Source organism: Peromyscus californicus, unplaced genomic scaffold (genome assembly GCF_007827085.1).
Source record: "Peromyscus californicus insignis strain IS unplaced genomic scaffold, ASM782708v3 Scaffold_10__1_contigs__length_136768540, whole genome shotgun sequence".
NCBI lineage: Eukaryota > Metazoa > Chordata > Mammalia > Rodentia > Cricetidae > Peromyscus > Peromyscus californicus.
Window position 1 is genome coordinate 25,655,117 of NW_026294391.1, and position 24,849 is coordinate 25,679,965.

The 24,849-nt window shown below is 42.3% G+C and overlaps 1 protein-coding gene across 2 annotated transcripts; it reads right to left on the reverse strand.

Annotated features, from left to right (window-relative positions):
• Positions 1 to 551: 551 nt before the first annotated feature.
• Positions 552 to 24,849, reverse strand: Asb11 (ankyrin repeat and SOCS box containing 11). 2 transcript variants are annotated; one of them, XM_052744741.1, is made up of 7 exons: positions 24,647 to 24,849; positions 15,025 to 15,104; positions 10,336 to 10,443; positions 6,764 to 6,914; positions 4,475 to 4,609; positions 3,151 to 3,342; positions 552 to 1,010 (listed from the first exon to the last, which is right to left on the reverse strand). In XM_052744741.1, the coding sequence occupies exons 1-7, from the start codon at positions 24,825 to 24,827 to the stop codon at positions 883 to 885; spliced, it is 975 nt and encodes a 324-aa protein (XP_052600701.1). In that variant the 5' UTR covers positions 24,828 to 24,849; the 3' UTR covers positions 552 to 882. The 2 variants fall into 2 exon arrangements, with proteins under 2 accessions (XP_052600701.1, XP_052600696.1); XM_052744736.1 differs by lacking the exon at positions 24,647 to 24,849 and adding an exon at positions 23,601 to 24,118 and having other exon boundaries at positions 553 to 1,010.

Consider the following 24,849-nt stretch of genomic DNA (forward strand, 5'->3'; position numbering starts at 1 on the left):
TACAGAGTGAGATCCAGGACAGGCACCAAAACTACACAGAGAAACCCTGTCTCGAAAAAAAACTAAAAAAAAAAAAAAAGCATTTAATATCAGAAGTAATGAGTGATTGATTTCAACCTTTGGATGAGCTAATCTCTTCAAAAATCTTTCTTATTCACAAAGACTGAAGTCACCTGAAGCCCCATTTAACTGTGATATTTCCAAAGTACTTAGTTGTTTTCTTAAAGAGTTATTTATTTTTATTTTATGTGTGCAGGAGTTTTGCTTGCACATTATGTCTATGTGCCATGTGCATGTAGTGCCTGTGGCGGCCAGAAGAGGTCATCAGATCCTCTGGAACTGGAGTTACATGTGGGTTCTGGGAACCAAACCAAGTCTTCCACAAGAGCAGCAAGTACTCTTAACTCCTGAGCCATCTCTCCAACCCTCCTTAGTTATATATTTAAAAAAATTAAGAGAAATCAAAACCCTACAGAAATTTATTTTAGGAAAACAACAAACTAATTAAATGTATTGGGCAGGGACCAAATCAAGAGCATTTCTTAAATATTTAACGTTTATTTAATCTTATCTACCTGTGTCTATACAATATTCAGGATGCTGAACACAGCCCCAGGTACTGGAGGGTCCTGAATCATCCAAAAATAGCGTTTTATTTCCCCCCTATTTCAGTTTCATTTTAAACATATTAACAAGAGTTAAAAACTAAAAAGGTTTCTGGATGCCTATTGGCAACCATTAAACTAACTAGGAGTTTGCTCACCCCAAGTGATTGGGTTTATAGAAGATTTACTCTAATTGGGTGAGCTGATGTTTAGGAGTCAAGCCACTGAGAGTGTATACTAAGCACCCTACAGCAGGCAACAACCTATGCATTTCCAACTATTGGTGTAAGAGAAATTTCTCCAGTGGTTCTGGAAGTCCTAGCTGGCAGACGGCTTGATGACATGGACGACGGCCCAAGCACTTCCGGACACACAGGCGGCAGAGCTGAGAAAGAGCAGGCGGACCTGGGAAATGGAATAAAAATGGCATGAACCTCACAGTGGGGTGGAAACGGAGATTTGAATACTTTAAGTTTAGTTGAATGGGATAGGAATTACCAAATGACAGTAAATGGTACAAGCAGAGGATTCTTCGATGCCCTTTTGTAGAGGATGTCCTTTAAGTTTATCCTTCAATAGTGACTGCATTACTGAACAATGAGCTATCCACAGGCTAGGAAAGAAGTGTGGATCCACACAGTGCTTCTCACTCACTATTATTGCCTGTGCTAATGGAAGTGATAGGCTGGATGAAGTGAAAAGCACTGAGGTGCAGGGCCCTAAGACAGAGCTTCAGAACAGAGGGCCAGCTGAAAAGAGGGTGGGAGCAAGAAGTGTTACCTCTGTGGTTACACAGTCAGTGCAAGGAGCTGGACCAAGGGCCAAGTAGTTCTCGCAGTCCACCCGGGGCCTCCCAGTACTAACTCCCTATGTGGTAGACCCGGCTCCCACCTCCCACCCGGAAGGGCCCTCTGTTCTTGCAAGGGTTCCACCTCAATAAATATGTAGAAAGGACTCTACTTCAACCCCATTGTTCCCTGAATTTCAGTCTCAGGGAATCTACTTCTAAAGGGGCACTTTACATTACCCCATTATTTCTTTGCTTGTCCATCAGCAAAGACTTCCTCAAGTGGATCTAGTTACTTACTGGCTTATACAGATCCTCATTGTAAGTAAAGTCTACTGTAATGGCATTATGAAAAATATGAAAAAGAGCAGATTACATATGCAAATAGCCAGATGACACTCAAGATTGATGCGGACAAGGAACATGAGACAGAGAGCTAGTCAAAGAACCACTCACCTTTAGTTAAAACGCTGGGGATTGAGAATAGAAAAGATCCCTACCCAGTGCCCCTCAAATCTGGGGCAAGCCTTCCATCAGAAACTAAGTAGCTAAGCGTCCAGAGAACATATTAAAACAACAAACTGTCCAGTTCTCTCGGTGAAGCTCAAAAACAATGTTTGTGTTTATGAAGTTTCAGGACAGAGGAGCTTGCTGATAAGGAATGCAAGTAAACTGTAGGACTGAAAACACTCCCAATTGGGGGCGGGAGGGGGGTGCTGAAGAAGGAAAGAAAAATGTAAAAATGTACAAATTGTTACCAACTATGTTCTTAGCGAACAGTTGGAAAAGTACTTTCCAAACTAGCATCTAGTAGGGCAGGCCACTACCCTTCAAGTGGCATTTCCAATAAAACAGCATCTATCAATGGCCTAGACATCAGGACTAATATAGATTGGTGCTAATTAAAGAGTGGGAGCCTGCTAAATACAGAGTTTAGGACCCCACTTGGACCGCCTAAATCAAAACCTATATTTTAATAAGGCCCCCGGATGATTTGTTTGCACAGTAGGTTTATTTTAAAAGCACTGATAGAAACTGTTTCCAAAACAATAAACCAACCATTTCATGAGGCAGGATATAGGCCTTGGGAGCAGTTTCCGGAAACACGAGACCCCTTGCTATGTAAGTCATTTCAGGAGAACTGGATTCAGGTCTTTCTGGGATCAAGTGGCTTGCTTAGCATCCTAGTGCTTCTTCCTAGTAGGTGTGTGACCTTCTGGAAGCCAATTCCTCTATGCTTCACTTTTCTCATTCATAGCTAGAACAGTGTGAGTTTCTATCAACTTCTCAGCGCTTTTAAGAATTCAGTGAGGTTAGTCATCTGCTAAGAAGGCCATGGTGCTACTGGGTGATTTGGTCTTATGAGACCACAAACTATATACTTGACCATTATTGATGGTCCTTGTGCAGCATGTGACTTTATTTCTGATTTGCCCACGAACTGCCTCTCAGTGTTACAAAGCTGACCTTTGACTTATTCAATTGTGTGCTTTTCCTACGATAAATGTGGCTCTTGAATCATTTCTTGGTGAAAACAAGGTTGTCCGATTGTTTTCTTGTAGTAGAAAATAAAATGCAACAATAAATACAGAGTGTAAAAGAAAAGTCCTAGGATAGACTGTAGTGAATCCAGGACTTGTCCCTTCCCACAATACCATGCCCAATTACAAGAGAAAAGGAAAAATGGGGAATAGTCTAGAGATGAGACAACAGTATGCTCAGGGAGGAGACGCAAATACCCTATCCGGCCTGTCTTACCTTCATGGAGCAGGAGCGCTTGCTCCACACTGCTTTTGGGAGCAGCAAGATCAAGGGCGATTTTGCCCTGAGAGTTTCTGAGTTTCAGGTTAGCCCCATACTCAGTGAGCAGGTTGATGACCTCCACACTCGACTGCCTAGCTGCAGCATGCAGTGGGGTATCCAGCCACCGGCCATGGTCAACACTGGCTCCTTAATAAAGCAGATGACCACAGTCAAGGCTGAGAGTGAATGTAAGACACAATGAGCTATTGTATATAAAAAACATCTTAAATACTCTGGTATATTTAACCAACCTGTGAGACTATGTGACTGAAGCCTAGAACATCAGCAATGCCTGTGAAGTCTATTCCAAAACAGGTTGGAGAAAAGTGATGTTAGGTGCTTTCACACACACACACACACACACACACACACACACACACACACACACACACACAATCGTAACATACAAAACAAAATATTTGAAGTTCTTGTTACATGGATATTTGGAGGCTTTTAGGCAAAAGACAGAAAGAAATTTGTTTGACATTTATATTATTGGAGACTCACAAAAGATTTCTAAAATCAACATAAAATAGTAAATGAAAGAATAAAATAAGTAATATAAAACATTTTGGAGGTCAAATTTCTCAAGTAAAGATTCTTACTATAGCTTACATGTTTATATCAGTAGCTAAATGTCTTAAATCATGAATCAAATGATAGTTTTAAAGTATTCTACTTTTCTCTAGAATGGTAGTTGCTTTATATGACATTCTGAAGTAAAAAAAAGACTGCTTTAGCAGGAGAGAAGTCAGTCTGCTGCAAACGGCCACCACATTCCATACTTAGTTTCCCTTTGGAAAAGCATCGTCTTGTGAGTCTCAGCTGACATATCCTGAGTGAAACCTAATGACTGCAGAGTAAACTGAAATCTAGCCCTCAGCCCATTGGTACTCTATACTGCCTTGGCCACCACGATCAACTGATTGGTTCAGAGATGGCCATGCACGCAACTCAAAGAGAGGCAATAGTCCTTCTTGTTACAAGCCCAAGTGTTTGTGGCAGCCATACTGCCACCACCAGGGAGAAGCTATATAAGGCCAGCATCAATGGAAGCAGAGCTGAGAGATAAATACTTGTTTCTCTAGATGAGTTGTGCACTTAGCTTTCAGGTATCCAATACAATAAGAATCTTATCTAGCCTGAGAAGAATGCTATCTTTAGAGCTATTTAAAAAAAAAAAAGTCGAGAGGGGAATCTGTGGTTGGTATATAAAATGAATAGAAAAATCTCTTAATAATTAGCAGCTTCATCTCATTAAAACTGTTCTAATAATTACCTAGTTCTAGAAGCTTCTTCACACAGTCGACTTTCTCATAGGTACAGGCCACATACAGAGGAGTTCCTAGCTGAGGAATCTCTTGCTCAATGTTAGCATTATTCGCCAGCAGAATCTCCATGCACTCTCTGTGACCTGGTGGAATACAAAATAACCTCACTTGACTGCTGTGGTGGCACACGCCTTTAATCCCAGAACTCAGGAGGCAGAGGCAGGCAGATCTCTGTGAGTTTGAGGCCAGCCTGGTCTACAGAACAACTTCCAGGACAGCCAAGGCTACACAGAGAAATGCTGTTTCAAAAAAAAAAAGACCTCATTCAAACAGGGACAAGGTGAATATGCACAGAATTTCAGGATTGCTTTCTAGAATGGGATTTTGAAATAACATATTTGGGGGGCTAGAGAGATGGCTCAGCAGTTAAAACTCTTGCTGCTGCTCTTCCAGAGGACCTGGGCTCAATTCCCAGCACCACATGGTGGCTCACAACTGTTTGTAATTCCAGTCTCAGAGAACTGATGCCCTCATCTAGCCTCTGAGGGCACTGCATGCACATGGCACACAAACACACACAGGAAAAACACCCATGTGCACAAAATAAATAAATAAAAATCTTTAAAAAGAAGCAATAGATATTCCCCCTGTATTAGAAGAAAAACACTTAGTTTTTGGAATCATAAGCAGAAATCTGCAAAACAAAACCATGAAAATGTTTCCTCCAGGGAACTTTTTTTTTTCAGTCCTGGGGTAACTTCAGTGAAACTCAAGACTCTAAGGAACATAGCTGACCTCACTCTCTATCATGAAACCACCACTTTACAAATGGATGGCTATAAGAAGCAGAAGGATAAATGGCCCCTGTTATTACCAGCACTTAAATCAAAGCTCAGTCCTATTCCCAAGCTCGATCCTATTCCCTCTCCATTACTAAGCTCTCATTCTCTTCTTCATCCACCCCTGTAAAAGAGAACCTGTGCTGGGGGATGTCTTTCTGTACACTGTGAATATATGTTGTTCCCATTGGTTAATAAATAAGCTGCTTTGGCCTATGGCAAGGCAGCTTAGAAGCAGGCAGGAAATCGAAGGAGAGAGACAGGAAAGAGAAAGGCAGAGTCTGGAGAGATGCCAGCCTGCCACCCATAGAACAACACGCCAGCAGATCAGTAAACCATGGAACATGTGTCAAAACATAGATTAGTAGAAATGGGTTAATTTAAGACATAAGAGCTAAGCCGGGCAGTGGTGGCGCACACCTTTAATCCCAGCACTCGGGAGGCAGAGCCAGGCAGATCTCTGTGAGTCAGAGGCCAGCCTGGTCTACAGAGCGAGATCCAGGAAAGGCGCAAAGCTACCCAGAGAAACCCTGTCTCGAAAAACCAAAAAAAAAAAAAAAAAAAAAAGATATAAGAGCTAGCTAGCAAGAGGCCTGCCATAGACCATATGGTTTGTAAATAATATTAAGCCTCTGAGTGATTATTTTATAAGCAGCTACAGGATTGTGGGCCTGGGTGGGACCAGAGAAACCTTCCAACTACAAACTTGCAACTTTATTTGGTTAGACTGGAAGACACAGATGAGAATGAATCCAAAGCTTCAGGTACAGAATATACTCAAATGAATTTACAAATTCACTGGCTAGGGAGAACTCCATAAATAAGCATTCTCTGTAGAGACTTTGTCCAATAACAGGATAAACATGATTAATTTGAAGCATATCAATTAATCTTTCATGAAGGAATGCTTCTGTGTTGCTGATGAAAGTTTGATAATAGTTTTAAATGTTTCCTCAAAAGTTGTACCCTGAGGTTGGAAGGATGGTTCAGTGGTTAAGAGCACCTACTGATCTTGTAGAGGACTCAGGTTCAGTTCCAAGCACCCACATTATAGCTCACAACAGCCTATAACTCCAGTGCCAGGGGGATACATACATACATGCAGACAAAATACACATATACACAAAATTAAAATGTGTTTTTTTAAAGCTGTCATCATTAATTAATTTAGCCAACCTTTTCTTTAGAGATAATCAGAACCAAAGCATGCCTGGTAAACACATGGTAGCTGGTAAATATTTATTTCTGAATAATTCTTATCTCTTTAAATTTTTTGGCAGAACAAAAACTGAGCCTAGTTTGAGTTAAACATAAATAGCCTTAAGATGTAAGTGTACAAGCCCAGATGTGGTGGCACATGCCTGTAGGTGAAAACATCTGGATCAACACTAGACCTTGAATCATGAAAACTTCAATCAACCCACCACTTATGGGTGTGCCCTGGAGTGGTTTACTTACCTCTCTTCACTGCTTCATGGATAGGTGAAGCCAGGTGAACCTCAAGCTGGACCTTGGCTCCAAACTCCAAGAGCATACTGACACACGCAGCACTGCCACTGCAGCAGGCATTGAAGAGTGGAGTGGCCCCATGAATTGTCAGTCCATTGACCTAGTATTGGGCAAAGCAAAACTCACAGAATTCACTCACTCACTGTCATGTCACCAAGTGCGTACTCCTATGTATGAGCTTGAAAAAATTCCCTCATGATGACGAAGGACTGAGAGCATTCCATATCTGTGGTGGTTTGAAAGAAAATGGCCCCCAAATGGAGGGGCACTATTAGGAGGTGTGGCCTTGTTGGAGGAAGTGTGTCACTGTGGGGTGGGCTTTGAGTTCTCCTATGCTGAAGCTAGTCCCACTGTCACAGACCACTTCCTGTTGCCTGCAAGCTATAGGACTCAACTACTTCTGTAGCTCCATGTCTGCTTGCATGCCACCATCCGACCATGATGATAATGGACTGAACCCCAGAACTGGAAGTGAGCCACCTCAATTAAATGTTTTCCCTTATAAGAGATGCTGTGGTCATGGTGACCCTTCACACCAATAGAAACCCTAACTAAGACAAAAGTCAGTACCAGGGATTGGGGTACTGCAGTGATAGGCCTGACCATGTTTTTGTTTGGAGAAATATGGACTTTGGGAGTTTGGATTAGGAAAGCAGTGGAATGCTTTAAGTGATGCTTAATTGGACATACAAGTAGGAACATCTGAGACAGTGGTACTGAGTTTGATTTGATAAACTGTGGGGGGCTGGCTGAAGATGTTTCAGAGAAGAACTTTAGTGTGTTGCCTAGCGATCATTCTTGTGATATTTTGGTAAAGAATGTGGCTTCTTTTTGCCCTTGTCTGAAGAGTCTGCCTGACGCTAAAGTGGAGAGATTTGGATTAATTCCATTGGCAGAGAAAATCTCAAAACAGCCTAGTATAGACTCTGTCATGTGGTTATTAGTGGAAACTCTAATGAAGATTTATAATGAAAAGGAGCAAGAAAATGTAAAATTTGAAGAGAAAAGGAATAGAGTTAAGTGGAATGGAGTTAAGTCCTGTGTTCAAAGAGATAAACAGATTAAGAAATGGAATAAATGGAATGGTGATCTCAGGGCAAGACCCACCCAGATAAGTTTCCAATTTATGAAAAGGTAAAGAAAAGCTTAGAGCTAGGTGTGGTGGTACATACCTTTAATCCCAGCACTTAGGAGGCAGAGGCTGGCAAATCTCTGAATTTGAGGCCAGCCTGGTCTATAGAGCAAGTTCAAGGACAGCCAAGCTTAGACAGTGAAGGAAAACAGAAAGCTGGTGAAGATGCAATTGAATGAGGGGGGCATGTTACAGCTCCAGTAAGCAGCAGAACTTGGCAGCTTTGACCATGTGGTTCTGGAGTTAAGGATAGAAGAAAGGGTCTATGGAAATTTCCCCTGGAACTAAGGAAAGCCACTGAGGCCAACCATGTGTCTTGGGTGTCCCTGAATGGAGGCCTAGAGAGGCCATTGCATGAAGCTGTGAGGTTGAAGCCTGGATTGCCTTTGAAACTCCAAGATGTTAGAAATGCCAGAGCCACAGGATACCTGCCAAGGAATGCTGCTAGCAGGAATGGAACCAGCCCAAGAGAAAGAAGTATGTTGCAGTCAACAAAACTGAAAGCAGTTGAAGATCTGAAGAGTGCTTTGACATCAGACATGGAGATACAGAGTTCAGCGTTTGCCCAACTGGTTTTCAGTCTTGCTTTGGTCCAATATTTCCTCACTATGCTCCTTTCTCAATGTTTTGGAACAGTTATGTATATCCTGTGCCATTATATGTTAGAAGCATGTGATTTGCTTTTTTTATTTTGATTTTACAGGGGACTACAGTTAAGAGATTGCATGAATCTCAGAAGAGACTTTGAACTTTAGACTTTTAAATAAGTTTGAGACTGTTATAGACTATGGGGACTTTTGAAGGTGAACTGAATGCAGTTTTGCATTGTGATAAAGCTGTAAGTCTTTGGGGGCCAGGGAGTGGAATGTGGTGGTTTGAATGAAAATGGCCCCCAAAGGGAGTGGCACTATTAGTGGCCTTGTTGGAGTAGGTGTGGTCTCATTGGAAGAAGTGTGTCACTGTGGGGGTGGGCTTTGAGGTCTTCTATGCTCAAGTTACTCCCGGTGTCACAGATCACTTCTTGTTGCCTGTGGATCAAGATGTAGGACTCTCAGCTCCTTCTCTAGCACTACATCTGCCTGCATGCCACTGTGTCCCACCATAATGATAATGGACTCAATCTCTGAACTATAAGCCACCCTCAATTAAATGTTTTCCTTTATAAGAGTTGCTGTGGTCATGGTGTCTCTTCACAGCAACAGAAACCCTCACTAAGATACTACCTTTATGAAAATTTAAAAACTCATAGCATCATTGATAGATCAAGTGAGTTATTCTATGTGAAATTTTAAAATATTACCTTGTGATCTGATTTACTATTATTTTTCTCTTAGTTCATGTCAGTGAACATTTTCTGAGCTTCTTACTAGTTGCCAATGTTTTAGATTTTTGGGTTTTTTTTTTTTGTGTGTGTGTGTGTGTATTGCTGTTTTCCCTGAATGTGTATATGTGAACTACATGCGTGCCTAGTGTCTATGGAGATTAGAAAACCAGATACCCTGGTTGTTTTACAAGATTTTATTTAAGATTTTTAAAAGACTTATTTTATTTAATTATGTGTATAGCAGAGGTGGGGCGATGGGAACAGATATCCACAGTGGCCAGTAGATGATGTAGGGTCCTCTAGAGCTGGAAGTTACAGGCAGCAATGAGCTGCTCAATGTGGGTACTAGGAATCAAACTTCTGGTCCTCTGGAAGAGAAGCTAATGCTCTTAACCACTGAACCATCTCTACAGGCCCAGGATTATCTTGATTACCTTATTTGAGGTGGGAAGACCTGCCTACTGTGGGTGGAACCATTCCCTTGATAAGGGATCCTAGACCTCATAAGAGTGGAGAAAGTAATGTGAGTACTAATGTACAGTGCAGTCTTCACTCTCTTCCTCTGCGTTTGGACATACTGTGGCCAGCTGCTTCAATTCCTGACACGGAGACTTCCCTGCCAGCCATAATAGACTATAACCTTGAACTGCGAGCAAAATAAACCCTTTCTCTTAAAGTTGCTTTTATCAAGGTGTTTTATCCTAACAATAAGCAAGAAACTAAAACAGTTCATAATGTGTTTTATCCTTAAACCTCATTTACTTTAGTAATGTACAACTAAAATGATGGTTGACTTGGGGTATTGAATTGAGCGTCTTTCATTGTCTATTGAAATTTGTTATATTTTATGACAAAATGTTTTTTTAATGAACACATCTGAATATTCATATATGGGTTATATAAGCTGAAAAGAGAAGAGTAACTCAAAAGATGAAATACAGACATGAATGGGGCCAGACCTTCCCATTGCTCAATGAGTAAGCACTTTGGAAGGTAACGCCTCCCTAGGTGTTTTAGCCCATGGACCTGGGCAGACAAAGCCAACTAGGCTGGGGCAGTACTCACTTGTGCACCATTTTCCAGCAAGGCCTTAGCACAGGCCACATGACCCCCAAGGCATGCCTCATGGAGAGAGGAGACCCGGTTAATTGTCACAAGATTCACATTGACACCCTGCAGTTGGGAGAGAAGACAATTAGGTGCTGCATCAGTCCCATCAAAGCAAGAATGCTGTTCAACAGGTTTCTGTTTTAGACAACTGGGTGTGGACAGTGATACCAGTGCCAAATACAACAGAGCAGAAGCCATGACCATGCATTTCTAAACACAGCAGTGGGGGCTGGAGAGACGGTCCAGAATTTAAGAGAGAGCGTGGCTCTTACAGAGAACCCAAGCTTGGTTCCCAATACCTGCATCAGGCTGCTCACAACTGCCTATAACACTAGCTTCTGGGGGATCTGGTGTCTCTGGATTCCTAGGACATCTGCATTCAGAGAGAGAGAGAGACAGACAGAGACAGAGACAGAGAGACAGAGAGAGACAGAGACAGAGACAGAGAGACAGAGAGAAATAAATCTTTAAACACAACATGGAGCCTCAGAATCATTTGTTTTGGTTCAGGCAATGTGCTAGGACATGGGTCTTTGAAGTTTATGGCCCAAGCCTCTCTCCTCCACGAGTCTACTGGGAAGGAAGAAATTTAAACAAACAAACAAAATACAAGAAGAAGAATGTCATGCTATAGGAAGCATGTTGAAATTTCATCTGGGAACATGAAATATTCTGAAAGTCTGATTTAGGGAAGGAGAAAAAAAAAATCACCAGACATAGTGGCACGTGCCTTTAATCCCAGCACTCGGGAGGCAGAGGCAGGCAGCTTTCTGTGAGTTCAAGGCCAGCCTGGCTATATAGAAAGATCATATCTAAAAAAAAAATATTAAATAAAATTAAAAGATTGTTTTAGGGTAAATTTCTTTATGGTTTTTAAAGAGAGGAAATGTTTGATCTGCATACCTATTGTTGTATGCTATGTACAGTATAATACACACACAGAGTGCTACAGAAATTTCTCTGTTGAAGGGGTATTGAGAAAAAAAAGTTTAAGAACAGTTAGGAATCATCCTCTCATTTTTCCCTTATGATTTCCTTTTAGGAAATGAACACTTGATATTCGGTGATAATAGAAAAGAAAAGAAAAAAGGAAAAGCAAATGAAGGAAAAGGAAAAACTGAGAAAGGAATGGGAAAGAAAATGACTTAAATAGTCTAGTCCACGAGGTGGCAGCATTGTACTAGAAACACACATTCAAAACTCAGCCTCTCCGCAATGGAACAGTGACATCAAGCAGGCCTGAAAGACCATCTAGGTCAGTGGGTCTCACCCTTCCTAATGCTGCGACCCTTTAATACAGTTCCTCACATCGTGGTGACCCCAGCCATAATATTATTTTCATTCCTACTTCATAACTGTAATTTTGCTGCTGTTATGAATCATAATATAAATATCTGATATGCAAGATACGTGATGTGTGATTCTTGCTATCCATAGCTTAGGGGGCCAGCCTCCAGCTACTAGCACCCTGTGAAAGAGTCATTTGACCCTCAAGGGATTGTGACCCACAGGCTGAGAACAGCTGATCTAGATCGGATCCTCCTTATTGTGCATGAGAACAGGGACATACAGAAAACTCAAATTATTCATAAGAGTTGAGGTTTCTCAGCTGTCGGTGACAATAAGACAACCAACCTAGAAGGTCCTGAATGAATGAATGCTTTACTTGCATTTACTCGAGGTCGTTGAATATTTTACTCACATTTAGCATGTGACCTAAAGCAAGTTTTAAAAGTAGACTATATGGGCCAGCAAGACAGCTGAATGGGTAAAAAGACTTGCCGCACACACAATAAATAAATCAAATTTTCTTTTAAAAAGTGGACTATAGGCGGATGGAGAGGTGGCTCAGTGGTTAAAGCACTTGCTGCTCTTCTAGAGGACACAAGTTCAGTTCCCAGCACCCACGTCAGGTTGCTCACAACTGCCTATGACTCCAGATCCAAGGCCTCCAATGCCTCCTTCTGGGTTCCAAGGGCACTAAGACACACATGGCACACACACACACACACACACACACACACACACACACACACACACACACTAAATCTTAAATAGTAGTAGACTATATTTTTGACTAGTGAAAAAAAAAGAATTGATACCGTAGCAAGACAAAGTTCTTCTATGTAACGCCCCTACACCCTTAATCACACTTCTAAAATAACAAGTTTGTAGAGTAGTGGTGATAGTATTAAAGACCTAGCTGGGCCTGCTGGTGCATGACTAGAACCCCAGCACTTGGGAGGCAGAGGCACGAAGATTATGTGTTTCTACTAATTTTGAGGCCTGTCCAGACAACATGAGGCCCTGTCTCAAAGAGCAAAGAAACAAACAAAATGGCAATAGAAACAGATGAAATGTAACGTGCTTAAAAATAAACAAGCCGGGTGGTGGTGGTGCACGCCTTTGATCCTAGTACCAGCACTCAGGAGGCAGAGGCAGATGAATCTCTTCAAGGTCAGCCTGGTCTACAGAGTGAGATCCAGGACAGCCAGGGCTACACAGAGAAACCCTGTCTTGAAAAACCAAATAAATAAACAAACAAGAGTTCTCTGTGGTAGGACACTTGCTTAGCACATGCAGGACCTGGGGGCCATCATCAGAGCCTAAGAAGAAGGCCCTAATGAGAGGAGAAGTCGGCAGTAGAGAACTGCCTAGCAAGTGCGGCCCTGAGTTCCCTCAGAAACACAACTCGAGGGAAAAATAAATCAGTGACAAGATCACATAAAAGTCCAGCGTTGCTAATAGTTCTGTTCTCCTTTTGCCAGTATTTGCATTTTCATACTATTTTGGAAGCACTAGAGATCAAATGGAGAGCCTTGATGATGATGATTTTAAGAACTGACACAACTGTGAAGCTGGGGCTGTGACTGAACTGGTAAAGTGCTTGCCTACCTTGCATGAAACCCAGGTTTGCTCCTTGCTCCTCAGGCCAGCACAGGTTGGGTGAGGTACGTGCTTTTAATTCCAGAACATGGGAGGTGTGAGCAGGAAGATTAGAAGTTCAAGGTCATCTTGTGCTCTAGCTAGAAAGCTAGAGACTAGCCTGGGATACAGGAGACTAGGTCTCAAAAACAAGGGGTCATCGAGATGGCTCCACAGGTAAGGGCAATTGCTGCCAAGTCTGATGACCTAAGTTGATCCCCAGCACCCATATGACAGAAAAGAGCCACTACCACGAAGTTGACTGCTGAATGCTCACCACGGCGTGCCCCCTTCCACCCCATACATACACACAGAAATAAATAAAGATTTGGGAAAAAAAAGAAATTTAAAAGCAAAACCAAACAACAGTAATAAATCACTGAAAAGGGAGGGACACACACAAAATGTCACTGTCCCAGCTGTTTCAATTCAAAGGAGGAAGAAGGTTAGGTAATAGAGAGGACATGGGAAAGAAAGCACAGTGACTCACTTCCTCTGCTCACATGGAGAGTCCAAAACAAATAAAGCAAATGGAGGGTATACTTTCATTTATTTCATAAATCTTCACTCGGATGTTTGTTCAACATGCAGGGGGGATACAGTCACCAATACAAATACAGGGCCGTTAATAGCTAAGACTTTCCTAAATCTCCCCTAAGGCCTAAGATTTGTCTGATTATTAACCTATTTAAGAGCCTAGTCTTGAAATGTGCATTGTTGAAGTGGGCAACCTCTCAGCTGGTACCCCATGATGCCCAGTTCCTAACGCTGCCTCAGTTGGATAATGCTTTCTCCTTGAATGTGAGCAGCACTTACTGACTTATATCAAATGAGTGCAGTATGGTAGGGAGAGAACTGATGTCACTTCAAAGATTAGGCTTAAAAAAATGAAGGGGCTCGGGAGCTGGGTCAGCAGTGAAGAGCTCTGGCTGCTCTTCCGGAGGACCCAGGGTTCAGTTCCCAGCACCCACGTGGCAGCACACAACTGTCTGTAACTCTAGTCCCAAAAAATCAGGCGCCCTCTTCTGGCTCCCGAGGGCATTGCATGCACATAGTCCACAGGCATACATGCAGGTAAAATACCCATACATATGAAATTTTTTTTTAAGTTTTTTTTTTAATGTTACTTCCTTCTTAGGCACCCTCTCTGGAGAAAGTCAGCCGCTACCTCATTACACAGCCCTGTGGTGAAGCCCCCATGACTGTGTAAAAAAACAGATCCCCTCCCCCCACCATGAATCATCACATGACCTAGCTGCCACTTCACTGCCTGGAAGCTGCATCCCAAACCCCTAGAAACTTCAAGAATCCAAGTGTTTGTTGTTGATTGGAGTCACCATGCTTTGAGGTGATTCATAGCGCATCAATAGCCTACGAATGCAATCTCAAGACTGATGTCACTTATGCATACTGGGAAAACATGAGGTGAGTTAGCATAACATGAATTTGGGGATCCCCTTCATGTCCTTTAGAGGGAAACTTCTTGTCAGGGAGAGGCAGACCCAAAAGGGAAAGGAGAAGTGGGCAGAAAATGGAGCAGCTCCTAGCAAAAGCAGAATCAAGAGGAACACATGGTGTGTGAGGGCGGGGGTAGGGGTGGGGTCGAGACAGAGATGTCTGGAATGGCAGGGACCTGAGCACAGCTATGGCCAAAGCTAATTAGAAAGATTCTAGATTAGAGCAAGCGCGCATGGAGGACAGAGTCTTTCGTTTACTTACTTGTGCAATTAAAGTTTTAAGAGCCAGTAAACGCCCCTGGGCTGCAGCCTCATGAAGTGGGGATCGGTCAGCCCAGCAGTCTGAAACACAAATCAAGCACCTGGTCAAGGTCAGGAGACTTCTTCCTGCCACTGTTCCTGCTGCCCACCCACTGCGGGCCTTGAAGGAAGAGAAGAAACCCAACCTGCACCACGCATCCGGACTTGCTGGATACAGGAAGCTGGGCACCGTGGTTCATGCTGCCTTTCCATGGGCAGTTTTAACAAGGAATACTTTTTTTTTCAAATAAACAAAGCCGAGGGCTGTACTCTGATAACTCTAAGGTCAAGTGAAGGACTAAATGGAACAATTAGGTTTTGTTTTTTTATTTCCCATAATTTCATCTCACCTCCATTCATATCCCCCCAAATTCAAAACCTGTGCACTACAGAGTAAACACAAAGAAGTATGAGAAAAGAGGGCCAGAATATGGCTCAGTGGAAGAACATTTGGCAAAGCCCTGAGTTAGAAAGAAAAAGAAGGGAAGGAGGGAGAGAGGGACAGAGGGAGGAAGGAAGGAAGGAAGGAAGGAAGGAAGGAAGGAAGGAAGGAAGGAAGGAAGGAAGGAAGGAAGGAAGGAAGGAAGGAAATGTTTTCCTGAATTACTTAGGTGATCTGATTCTTTTGATAATAATATCTATGTATTCTACGTATTTTAATGTAAAATACCCTTTCAGATGATATGATCCCCCAAAATTTACCCAGAAAGTTGTGTACATGGGGCCAGTAGATCCAGGCTGCCTGAGCTCAAGTCCTACTTCAACCACTCTCTGACAAAAGCAGCGTATTGCTGGAAGCATTTGAACCTCAGTTCCCTTATCTGTAAACCAGAGATATAGTAACTTATTTGGCAGGGCTCTCAGAAGGCCAATCAAGTATATCCACAGAGTCGGGTGCTCAAGGCCATTTGTGATCGATTAATAATTAGACATTGCAGGGCAGCTCTCTGAGGGACAGGCTCCAAACTGTTTTTTGAATGCATTTATTTTTTCTGTAATTGTTTCTCTACCACTAAGGCTGATCAGCTTCAATGGGCATTTGAAAAGTAACCATAGATTCTAAAGGACAATAATTTGTTTTGGAAGCAGCCCTGCTCCGGTTTGCAAAATCTGTGCAGTTTTAAAAGTGTGGCTATCCTCTTTCCATACTGAATAGAATGCAGTACACTTTGGTTTTCTTTAATGCAAAGGGTCCTTCTGATTAATGTCTTCTAAGTGATCCCGATGGTGGCCAGAGATCAAGTTTCCTATTGTCCACAAACTTGTTAAAAATAAAATCCCACCAGAAATGGAAGTATGTAAATTTGAAATCCTACAAGCCTCAAGGAAATAGTGCTGTTTTCCAATGGATGAGATGGAAAGCTGTGAGCATTTCAATAAACCTCCTATCAACATTAGAGCCCAGTGCATCTTCTCTGTACTCTTCGGGTTACAAAAATGAAGAGTGTTACAATGTCCAGGGGTGGAGTGATACTGGACCAATTGGTATGAAAATGTGATTTTCAAACTATGTAGACATAAAAGTGAATTTAGACAGTGTAGTTGTGCCCTGAGAAAATATAAACCAGGGCTCTTTGAAGGAGTAGCTGACCCCAGGCTGGAGGGGTGTGTGTGTGTGTGTGTGTGTGTGTGTGTGTGTGTGTGTGTGTGTGTGTGCTCTAACAGAAAGGAAGGATGACAGAAAATGTCAAAAAGATAGTGATTCAAAGGGGCTTCTTGTAGTCAAATATGGGACAATTTGCACATGGAAATTAGCAATGAGAGTAAGAAAATACATTCTATCAAAACAGGAACCTATAAGTCCTTGCTGATGTAAGTAATACATCAATATGGATAATGTGCTTCTTCCTAAAAGATACTAACTAAAGACAAATGTAGAAGAAATAACAGGATCAGGTTCACGTTATCACTATATTAATTATAAAGGGAATGTGCATAATTTTATACTAGAAAAATGAGGAAACAATCTTGACGAGCCCAGGTCTTCAAAGGAAAACACAAGCATTGATAAAAACAAGTTGGCACCGGGTGCCATCTGATTGAATGCAATGAGCCACGAGACATGGTATGAGAGGGAACACAGTGTGAAGGCCACCCTATCACCCCACCTGAGCCTACTCATGCCCTCAAAGCAGAGCCTGACTCTTCAGAGCAAACTGTGCAGCAGCTCCCACCAAGGGGCAGTCTATAATGGCCCAGTGTCATTTGCAGAAGAGCTGGGGGAACTTTTCTAGATGGAAGCGGAATGTAGAAGGCAAGACCTTGAGTGGGATCCCTTTGCTTGAAAAGATATTATTGGAGTAGTTAGCTAAACATGAATGGAGGGCTTTGGCAGGAGATAGGAATTCTTCGTACTGATCTTGTAGCTTTTCTGTTCAAATTAATTCCAGAAAATAATTTTTAACCAAGAGGAAAAAAAAAACCAAAGGGATAAAAAATGGTCTGTCATCTCGTACTCCTGCTATGAATGTGAAATGCTTTTATAATAAAGAAAAAAACATAGGAGGGTTTGGTATAAACAAACATATGCTGTGTTTTATCTCCATTTACTTCTGAGTTGGTTCAAAGCTGGTGAGTGTGATGGTTTACTTCAAAGGGAAGTGTTTCTCACTGTGCCACACTTTTCCCCCTCAGGCTTTCCAAGGACCAGCTACAATTGAGGTGAACTACCTTTGGAGAAGAACGGAACCTTTGTAGGACTGAAGGTGTGAGAGAAGCAGGCAAGTTGGGAAGAAGTGTATCGGTTGGTTCTTTTTTTTGTTTGTTTGTTTGTTTGTTTGTTTTTCGAGACAGGGTTTCTCTGTGTAGCTTTGCACCTTTCCTGGAACTCACTTGGTAGCCCAGGCTGGCCTCGAACTCACAGAGATCCACCTGGCTCTGCCTCCCAAGGGCTGGGATTAAAGGTGTGTGCCACCACCACCCGGCCATGTTGGTTCTTAAAGACATCCAAATTAACACATTCAGACAAGTTTCCCCAAAAGCAAAAAAATGACATCCTGTAGCAAAGTTGAGCCCAAAGTACTTCATACCAGTAAAACGGAAGAAAAATCATAATAATGGATATAAAGGGGAGAATGAACTTTTAAGTCAAACTAACCAATAGGTTGTTTTATTAATTTGTTTTACATATAGTTTACATCTTGTGGACCTTGCTTGGCTAGCCACCAAGACGATGAAAAGTGAATTCTAAGACATGGCTCATTTAGCATTCTTTTCTGTATCCTTGTTTTCATTTACTGACTACTGTAGCGTTTCATACCATGTCTGAAAATAAATACTAGCTACCAACCAAGGCTGCTAATGAAATTGTTAACCTAGAGGACAAGGCCCAGCCGGTGAGCAGAATATTTCTGAATCTCCTTGACCATCTCCTTGCATTTCATCTCCAGTCCCCTTCTCATACATCTCCATCTCGGTCCTTGGCAGACACATTGGACATGAACACAGGCACCGGGATTTTCAGGAGTCTTTACCCGCACTGGCAGTCCAGCAGCCCGGGCAACAGAAGCAAGTCTTCAGTGTTCTAACAATAGCTAGTCATCCCCGGGTGCCCAAAGAACTACAGGTTAAACATTTCTACTCTGAAGATCAAAACTTTAGAAAGAATTTTAGAACACTCCCAAATCCAAAACTTCTGGAGTGCTGACACAATACTGCCATGCATAGAAAATTCCATCCCACGAGACTCAGATTCATGCCCCCAGTTTTTTTAAATGTTACATGAAATTTCATGTATGAATTTAGTATTTAATCTAGGGTCCCCCCCCCCTCGAGATATCAAATATTCTGAACTCTGGGAGGAAAAAATAATAATCTGAAATCTAAAACTTCTGATTCCAAGCATTTCATGTAAGGGAGACTCAACCTAGAGAGTTAACCTGTTCAGACATAAAAACAAGACAAGCATCCACTTACTCCTAAAAGATTTAGCTTAGGATGTCAACAGGAACTGGATGTATAATTCCTAAAACTTGCCTCTGTGCAGGCTCTGATGATCACTTTCCCTGTGAGAAGCAAGAACCTGCAGCACATCTGTTAGCCAACTCCAGACTTTCTAAACTTTCCATTGTTTATCAGGCCCATTAGACCCAAGCCCTCGGCAGCATGTGGATAAACCACACAAGACTAGTGAAAACAGCCCTAAACCAAGAAGCCTGCACCGTGGCGTTCTGTTTCTGTCCAGGAAGAGGGAAGGCACACTCACCTTCGGTGTCAGGAGTCAAAAGTAAACTGAGGAGGGGTAGGGGCTGACGGGAACTGGGCATGGTAAAAGCTATACTGACTATACTCGTCTCTCGCCCTGGTCGGCCAGCCCTGCTTGTGTCCACTAAGCCCCGGTGGACTTCTCTGTACTCGGGTCTTTAAAATGACTCCACCCCCCTCCTAAACTTGCACCACGCATGCATCTCCCCCGGCTCCCAGCAGAGAACATGGCTCTCTCTGGTCCATCAAGCAGCTGGAGGTCCAAGAGACAGCATGTTCTTCACAGGCCTCCCACCTCTTTCTTCCAGGTGCTTTGAAGATGAAAAGAAGCAAGGGGGACATGGCAGCTGACTCCCAGTTACCTGGAAGAGGCAGTCAGTCCCACTCACCGGGTCTCAGCATGTCACAGGATGAGCTAGCATTCGTAGTACTCCTACCCAGACTTTTGAAATGAAAATTAAGGCACCAAAAATTGGTTTTGAAAAAAAAAATTGGATTTGGTATACTTTGGCCAAAAAGAGGAAAGGAAAAAAACAAAACCAAACCCTCCTTTTTGATTTTCCTGGTAGCCATCTTACAATTCACAGAAAGGATGGGACAAAGGCCAGGAAACATGAACATTTAGCTGTGGGTAAGAGCTCCATGCAGTCTCCCCCCAGGAGATGAGCTTTTGCCTTTCTGATGCCACAGTCACTGATGCAGTCCCTCATCATGGAATTTCTTGGTGGGGATGGGGTGGGGCGGGGGTGGGGGTGGGGGAGGCGGGGCACCTTTCAGTGTCATAGGCTCTGCTGTTAAATGCTGCAGAGTTCTCTCTGGGCATGTGACCCCTGAACCATCAGGCCTGCTCCTTGGCGGCGGCTTGCTTACCCATTGACAGTTGCTTACCTGTTCCAGAGTCTCCTCAGCAATGCCCCTCAACTCTCACTCATGATTCTGAGGTCACCTGGGTATGCCTGTGGTGCCCCCTGCCACTGCACCAAGAAAAAGGGACGGGTGGTTGCCTTGGGTTTCTTCCTCACTTCATCTCTGCTTTGCAACTCTAGCTCCATGGCCCATCCCCAGGTTGTATAGAACAACAGGACAATTCACTCAGACATCTGCCCAAGCAGATTCTTTCCCTTACCTGCCCCTTGCCTAAAGCCCCATGACCTCCATGAAAGACGGGGAGAGTGTTGCTTTATGCATAAGAATACCCCAAAATGAATGACAACCATTTTACTCCTATTAAAAAGCTCTCATGGCTAGTAAGCACTAGAAAAAAAGGCTAAACATCAGGCTCGCCGACTTCAGAAAAGACCCTGCTCTGTTTTTAAGAACTATTGCTCTCTAAATTCTGCCTCTCCTTGTGCTATACTCACTTGTACGGGGGCACTTTGGCATCAGGTTATTCCTGCTGAGAGTGTGAAATAGGTGCTGGGGATATAGGCAGCTAAGCTGGGAAAGTGCTGGCCTAGCTGCAGGAAGCCCTGGCACTGTAGAAACCAGGGGAAGTGAAGCATGCTGTACTCTACGGAAAGAAGCCTAAGGAAGGATCAGAAGTTCAAGGTCATCCTCAGGTACACAGAGAGTTTGAAGACAGCATCAGATTGAGACTGTCTCAGGAAAAGAAAAAAGTTTGAGATGGGCATGGTGGTGTATACCTGTAATCCCAGTGCTCAGGAAGCTAGCAGATCTCTCTGAGTTTGAGGCCAGCCTGGTCTACATAGTAAGTTCCAAGCCAGCCAGAGCTGCATAGTGAGACCCTGTAAAAAGATGTGCAATAAATCTGTTGTATTCCCAACTGGAAATAAAATCACTCTCCAGGAAATAACCTTTTCTGTCCCACTGTTGATGACTGTCCCCTACAAATGACCTGGAAGGGTTTTCACACAATGATGTTCCTGAATCTGCCACAGCAAAGGGTGCCTTGTTTTTATTATTGTTCTCAACACAGTATCTCATACCCTTCTTAGTTGCAAATTGTAAGAAATTAAGGATTAAAGTTATTTGGCAAATTCAGAAATTTTCCATTGCTTTCAGTAAATATGTAACCAAGCTCTCCAAGTACATGAATACTTAAATAGGACTCAATCACTCCCTTCCAAGATACTCTATTTTTACTTCCTTGGCATCCTGCCTGGGTCATAGGACTGCAAATATATTATGAAGATAGTTTACAAATATGTGTGCGCCTGATGAGGTGTATGGAAAATGTTCAAGTGTGTTTTCATTTCCTCCTTCACATCTTCTTTCACGCTGTGATTTGTAGCTCTGGTTCTCAGAGTCTGAATAAAATTCATGACAACCCCCCAAATTATTGATTTAATAACAAAATCCATTCCGATGGAATACATTGAAGTTCCAAGAATTCAAAATAAAAGCCAATAATTCTGTTACATTTTTGTTTCAAGGTTTTTACCTTGTCAAATTTCAACAACAATGTGAGATGATTCTAGAAGACCACCTGTTTACAATATTTGGTCCACATGGTGTACAATCTTTGTTCAAGCGTTGAAACCATAGGAAGCACATCTGTGGCGTTTATGAAAGAGAACAAAAGTCATGAACCTCATTTCTGAATCAAAATAATGATAAGAACTTAGAATTGATGAGATTTAAAGAACATGGGGTTCATTGGGAAAAACCATAATGAAAATTCCGGTATATCTAAAATGTTATAATATAATGGGGTTAAATGAATATTCACTAGAACATCCAGTTCTGATCAGAAGCTGAAGTTTGGTCAGAGACCTGTATTAAGAAGGCTCCTTTGAACCCATTAGGGGCCAGAGAGCTGAGCTACAGGTGACGTGTGGAGACAAAACCTTTGCCAGGGACTCGTTGTCCCTATTTGGAAATAGTCAGCAGGCACTGGAGATAATAACCACTCAGAGCACAGACAGGCCAAGGTTTCTGGAAATAAAGAGGGACTAACTAAGGCAAAAGGTTAGGTAGGTGCTGGGACAGAAGAGGAACAAAGGCAAGAATACTGAAATGGAATGGACAGGAGTCATTGGAGGGCTGGCTGTCCAGTAAAAATCAGACTTGGAATGTAGCACTTGGAAAATGAACTAATGTTTTAGTCTTCCCTTCAAATTGTTTCTTTTTTTCTTTTTAAGAGAAGGTTCTATTATTCTACAAGCTCACATCTGCAACTGTAGAATGCTCCAGCTTCTAAACCCCTCACCCACTTTTATGGCTCCAGCTTTGGCAGAAAACATGGCCAGAATTCAGGTTAAACAATTTCTCCTCTTTATTTGTGTTTTCATTTGGTGCAAATATGTTTGCATACTAGAGCTGAGCAATTCTGCCTTGAGCGGAGATCTTTCTAAGTCAATTCACTAACTTACTGAGTAACTATCATATATTTTTCCAAACAAACCTTTGTCTGACAGAGGAACCACAAAGATGATTTCTGGTGTGAGAATAACACTGTCACAAAAACTTTGTCTTGTTTTGTTCTTTCAAGGCAGGGTTTCACTAGGTGGCAATGGCTGTCCTGGAACTCACTATGTAGACCAAGCTGGCCTCCAACTCACAGAGACCCACCTGGCTCTGCCTCCCGAGTCCTGCAATTAACAGCATGCACCACTATCCCTGGCTCACAAAATCCTGCTGTTGCTTTACATATGTAACTAAATAATGTCAAAATAAAAACAATGATTAGAATCATGCAAAGAAGAAAAAAAAAGCCCTACTGTTTTGGGCATGTTAACTGCCAGTTTATTATAGAAAGACATATCAAATCTGAGTGCACTATCATACATGTGAGAGGTATAAGGATACACATATACATAGACAAATATATACATACACACACATATGTACATAGACAAATACACATACACACACACACACACACACACACACACACACACACACACACACGAAATAAACAAACTAGACTTACATGCACTAACTAGCCTCACCACCACCACCTCTTTTTAACAGTATCTGAAAATGGGCACCATCCCAGCAGCCTGAACAGGATGGCTGCACTAGAGAGTGAAGGAGTCTCTTAAGGAGATTTCAAAGTTTGGCTCCAGATTAAAATCCAAAGCATGCTTACACAGGTTCTGAGTCTTCTAACACCCTTAGAAGTACACTTCACTAAGGACCAGGAAGACAGGAGTCATGCACAGGAACAACTGGAGAAAAAACTTTTACCCACTCTGTCGGTACTATCCCTGTTCGATTTTTGTCTAATTGAAATCACAAGAATGACGCATCAAAACAGAATGTCAAATGCTAGAAAGTCCCTGCCCAAATTTATAAGTCAAAAATACCTTCCTAGATCACACTTCACTTGAAACTAAAAAGCAGCATTCATGTTTTTCCACCAAAGTTACATACCTCCCTGGAATGTGTGACAAATATAATCCCCAAAAGAAATCTCTTTCCACAGTCCAGGCCTTCTGACACTTTCTTCACCCGCTAGTTGAAGCATTCTGATGCTTTGTCTTAGAGTTCTGTGTCTTTATGTAAAACCACTGATGCCTAGCGGTTTCCAAGTTGTCTAGTGCATTGAAATCACAAAGCATGTCTATTTTGAAAGAGAATCTTGGATGCAAACTGAAACAGACACCAACTAAAGCATGATGCAATCCAGGAACCCCCGTGAACACTAAAAATACATACAGCAACTCGGAACAGTGTTTATGACTAAAGCTGCCGCCGCCTCCTCATCACCATAGTCCTCTCCCATGAAGGGGCAATCCCGGCAATGAGGGCCTATCTGCTTCAGTTACTTCTGCAGTATCTCACCACAATTAAGGCGAATTGTTTCTGGAAAGGGATGTAGACCGGCCTCTGCAGAGCACGAGACTATAAGATGTTTTATGTTCTACCCAGATCTTAGTAATATCCTCCTGTGATGATAACCTCCATTTTTGGTGCTTTCTGTGGAATCAGTGGTGGACAGATGGGTTTAGTGACGTTTTCCTGTGAGACATGGTCAATCAATTCCATTTGCAAAGGACACCACAATATGCATACATACAGCATGCCACACTGACTGCTTTTCAATCAAATTAACTGGTCAGTTAAATTCCCAAGGAAACTCAGTCTTACTACAATGCTCTTGCTTATTAGTTTGACTGAAAATATTGAAGAAAAATAATGCTATGTAAGAACTCTTTTGGTTAGTAGTCTCTCAAGATAGCCTTTATAGCCCACTATTCTGTTTACTTCCTTAATAATTGGGACTAAAAAAATAAAGTTGAAGAGCCTTCAGAAATTGCTGCAGAAAACATCATTTGCTACTTCCAGTGACAGGTACACTTTAAGACGACACACTCGGCACAAAAGTACGGGGAATGCTTACCTTCTAGAAACACTATTCATCTGAATTTTCAAGGAGGACCTTTCGAGGTGTTGGGAATAAATTCAAGTATTTTTACCTGAGAGTCCACCATAGATCTCTTCTGCTATCCTAGCTGCCTCTTTTCTGTTTCCTTTGACGATATAGAAATGGGTTAGGAGAGCCAAGAAAACTTTAATTAAAAGCTTGAAGAAGAAAAACGTGGCAAACATTGTCAGAAAAATGTTTTTAAAGCCAAAGAAAGCAGGATCATCCTCCATGTTGGCTTCTGCTCGGCATGGG

Coding starts and splice junctions, on each gene's coding strand:
- Asb11 (XM_052744741.1), bottom strand. CDS start 24,827: ATGGAGGATGATCCTGCTTTCTTTGGCTTTAAAAACATTTTTCTGACA. Junction 10,444..15,024: donor TTAAAACTTTAATTGCACAA/GTAAGTAAACGA, acceptor TCCCAACTGCAG/GGTGTCAATGTGAATCTTGT. Junction 1,011..3,150: donor AGCGCTCCTGCTCCATGAAG/GTAAGACAGGCC, acceptor TCCATTTCCCAG/GTCCGCCTGCTCTTTCTCAG.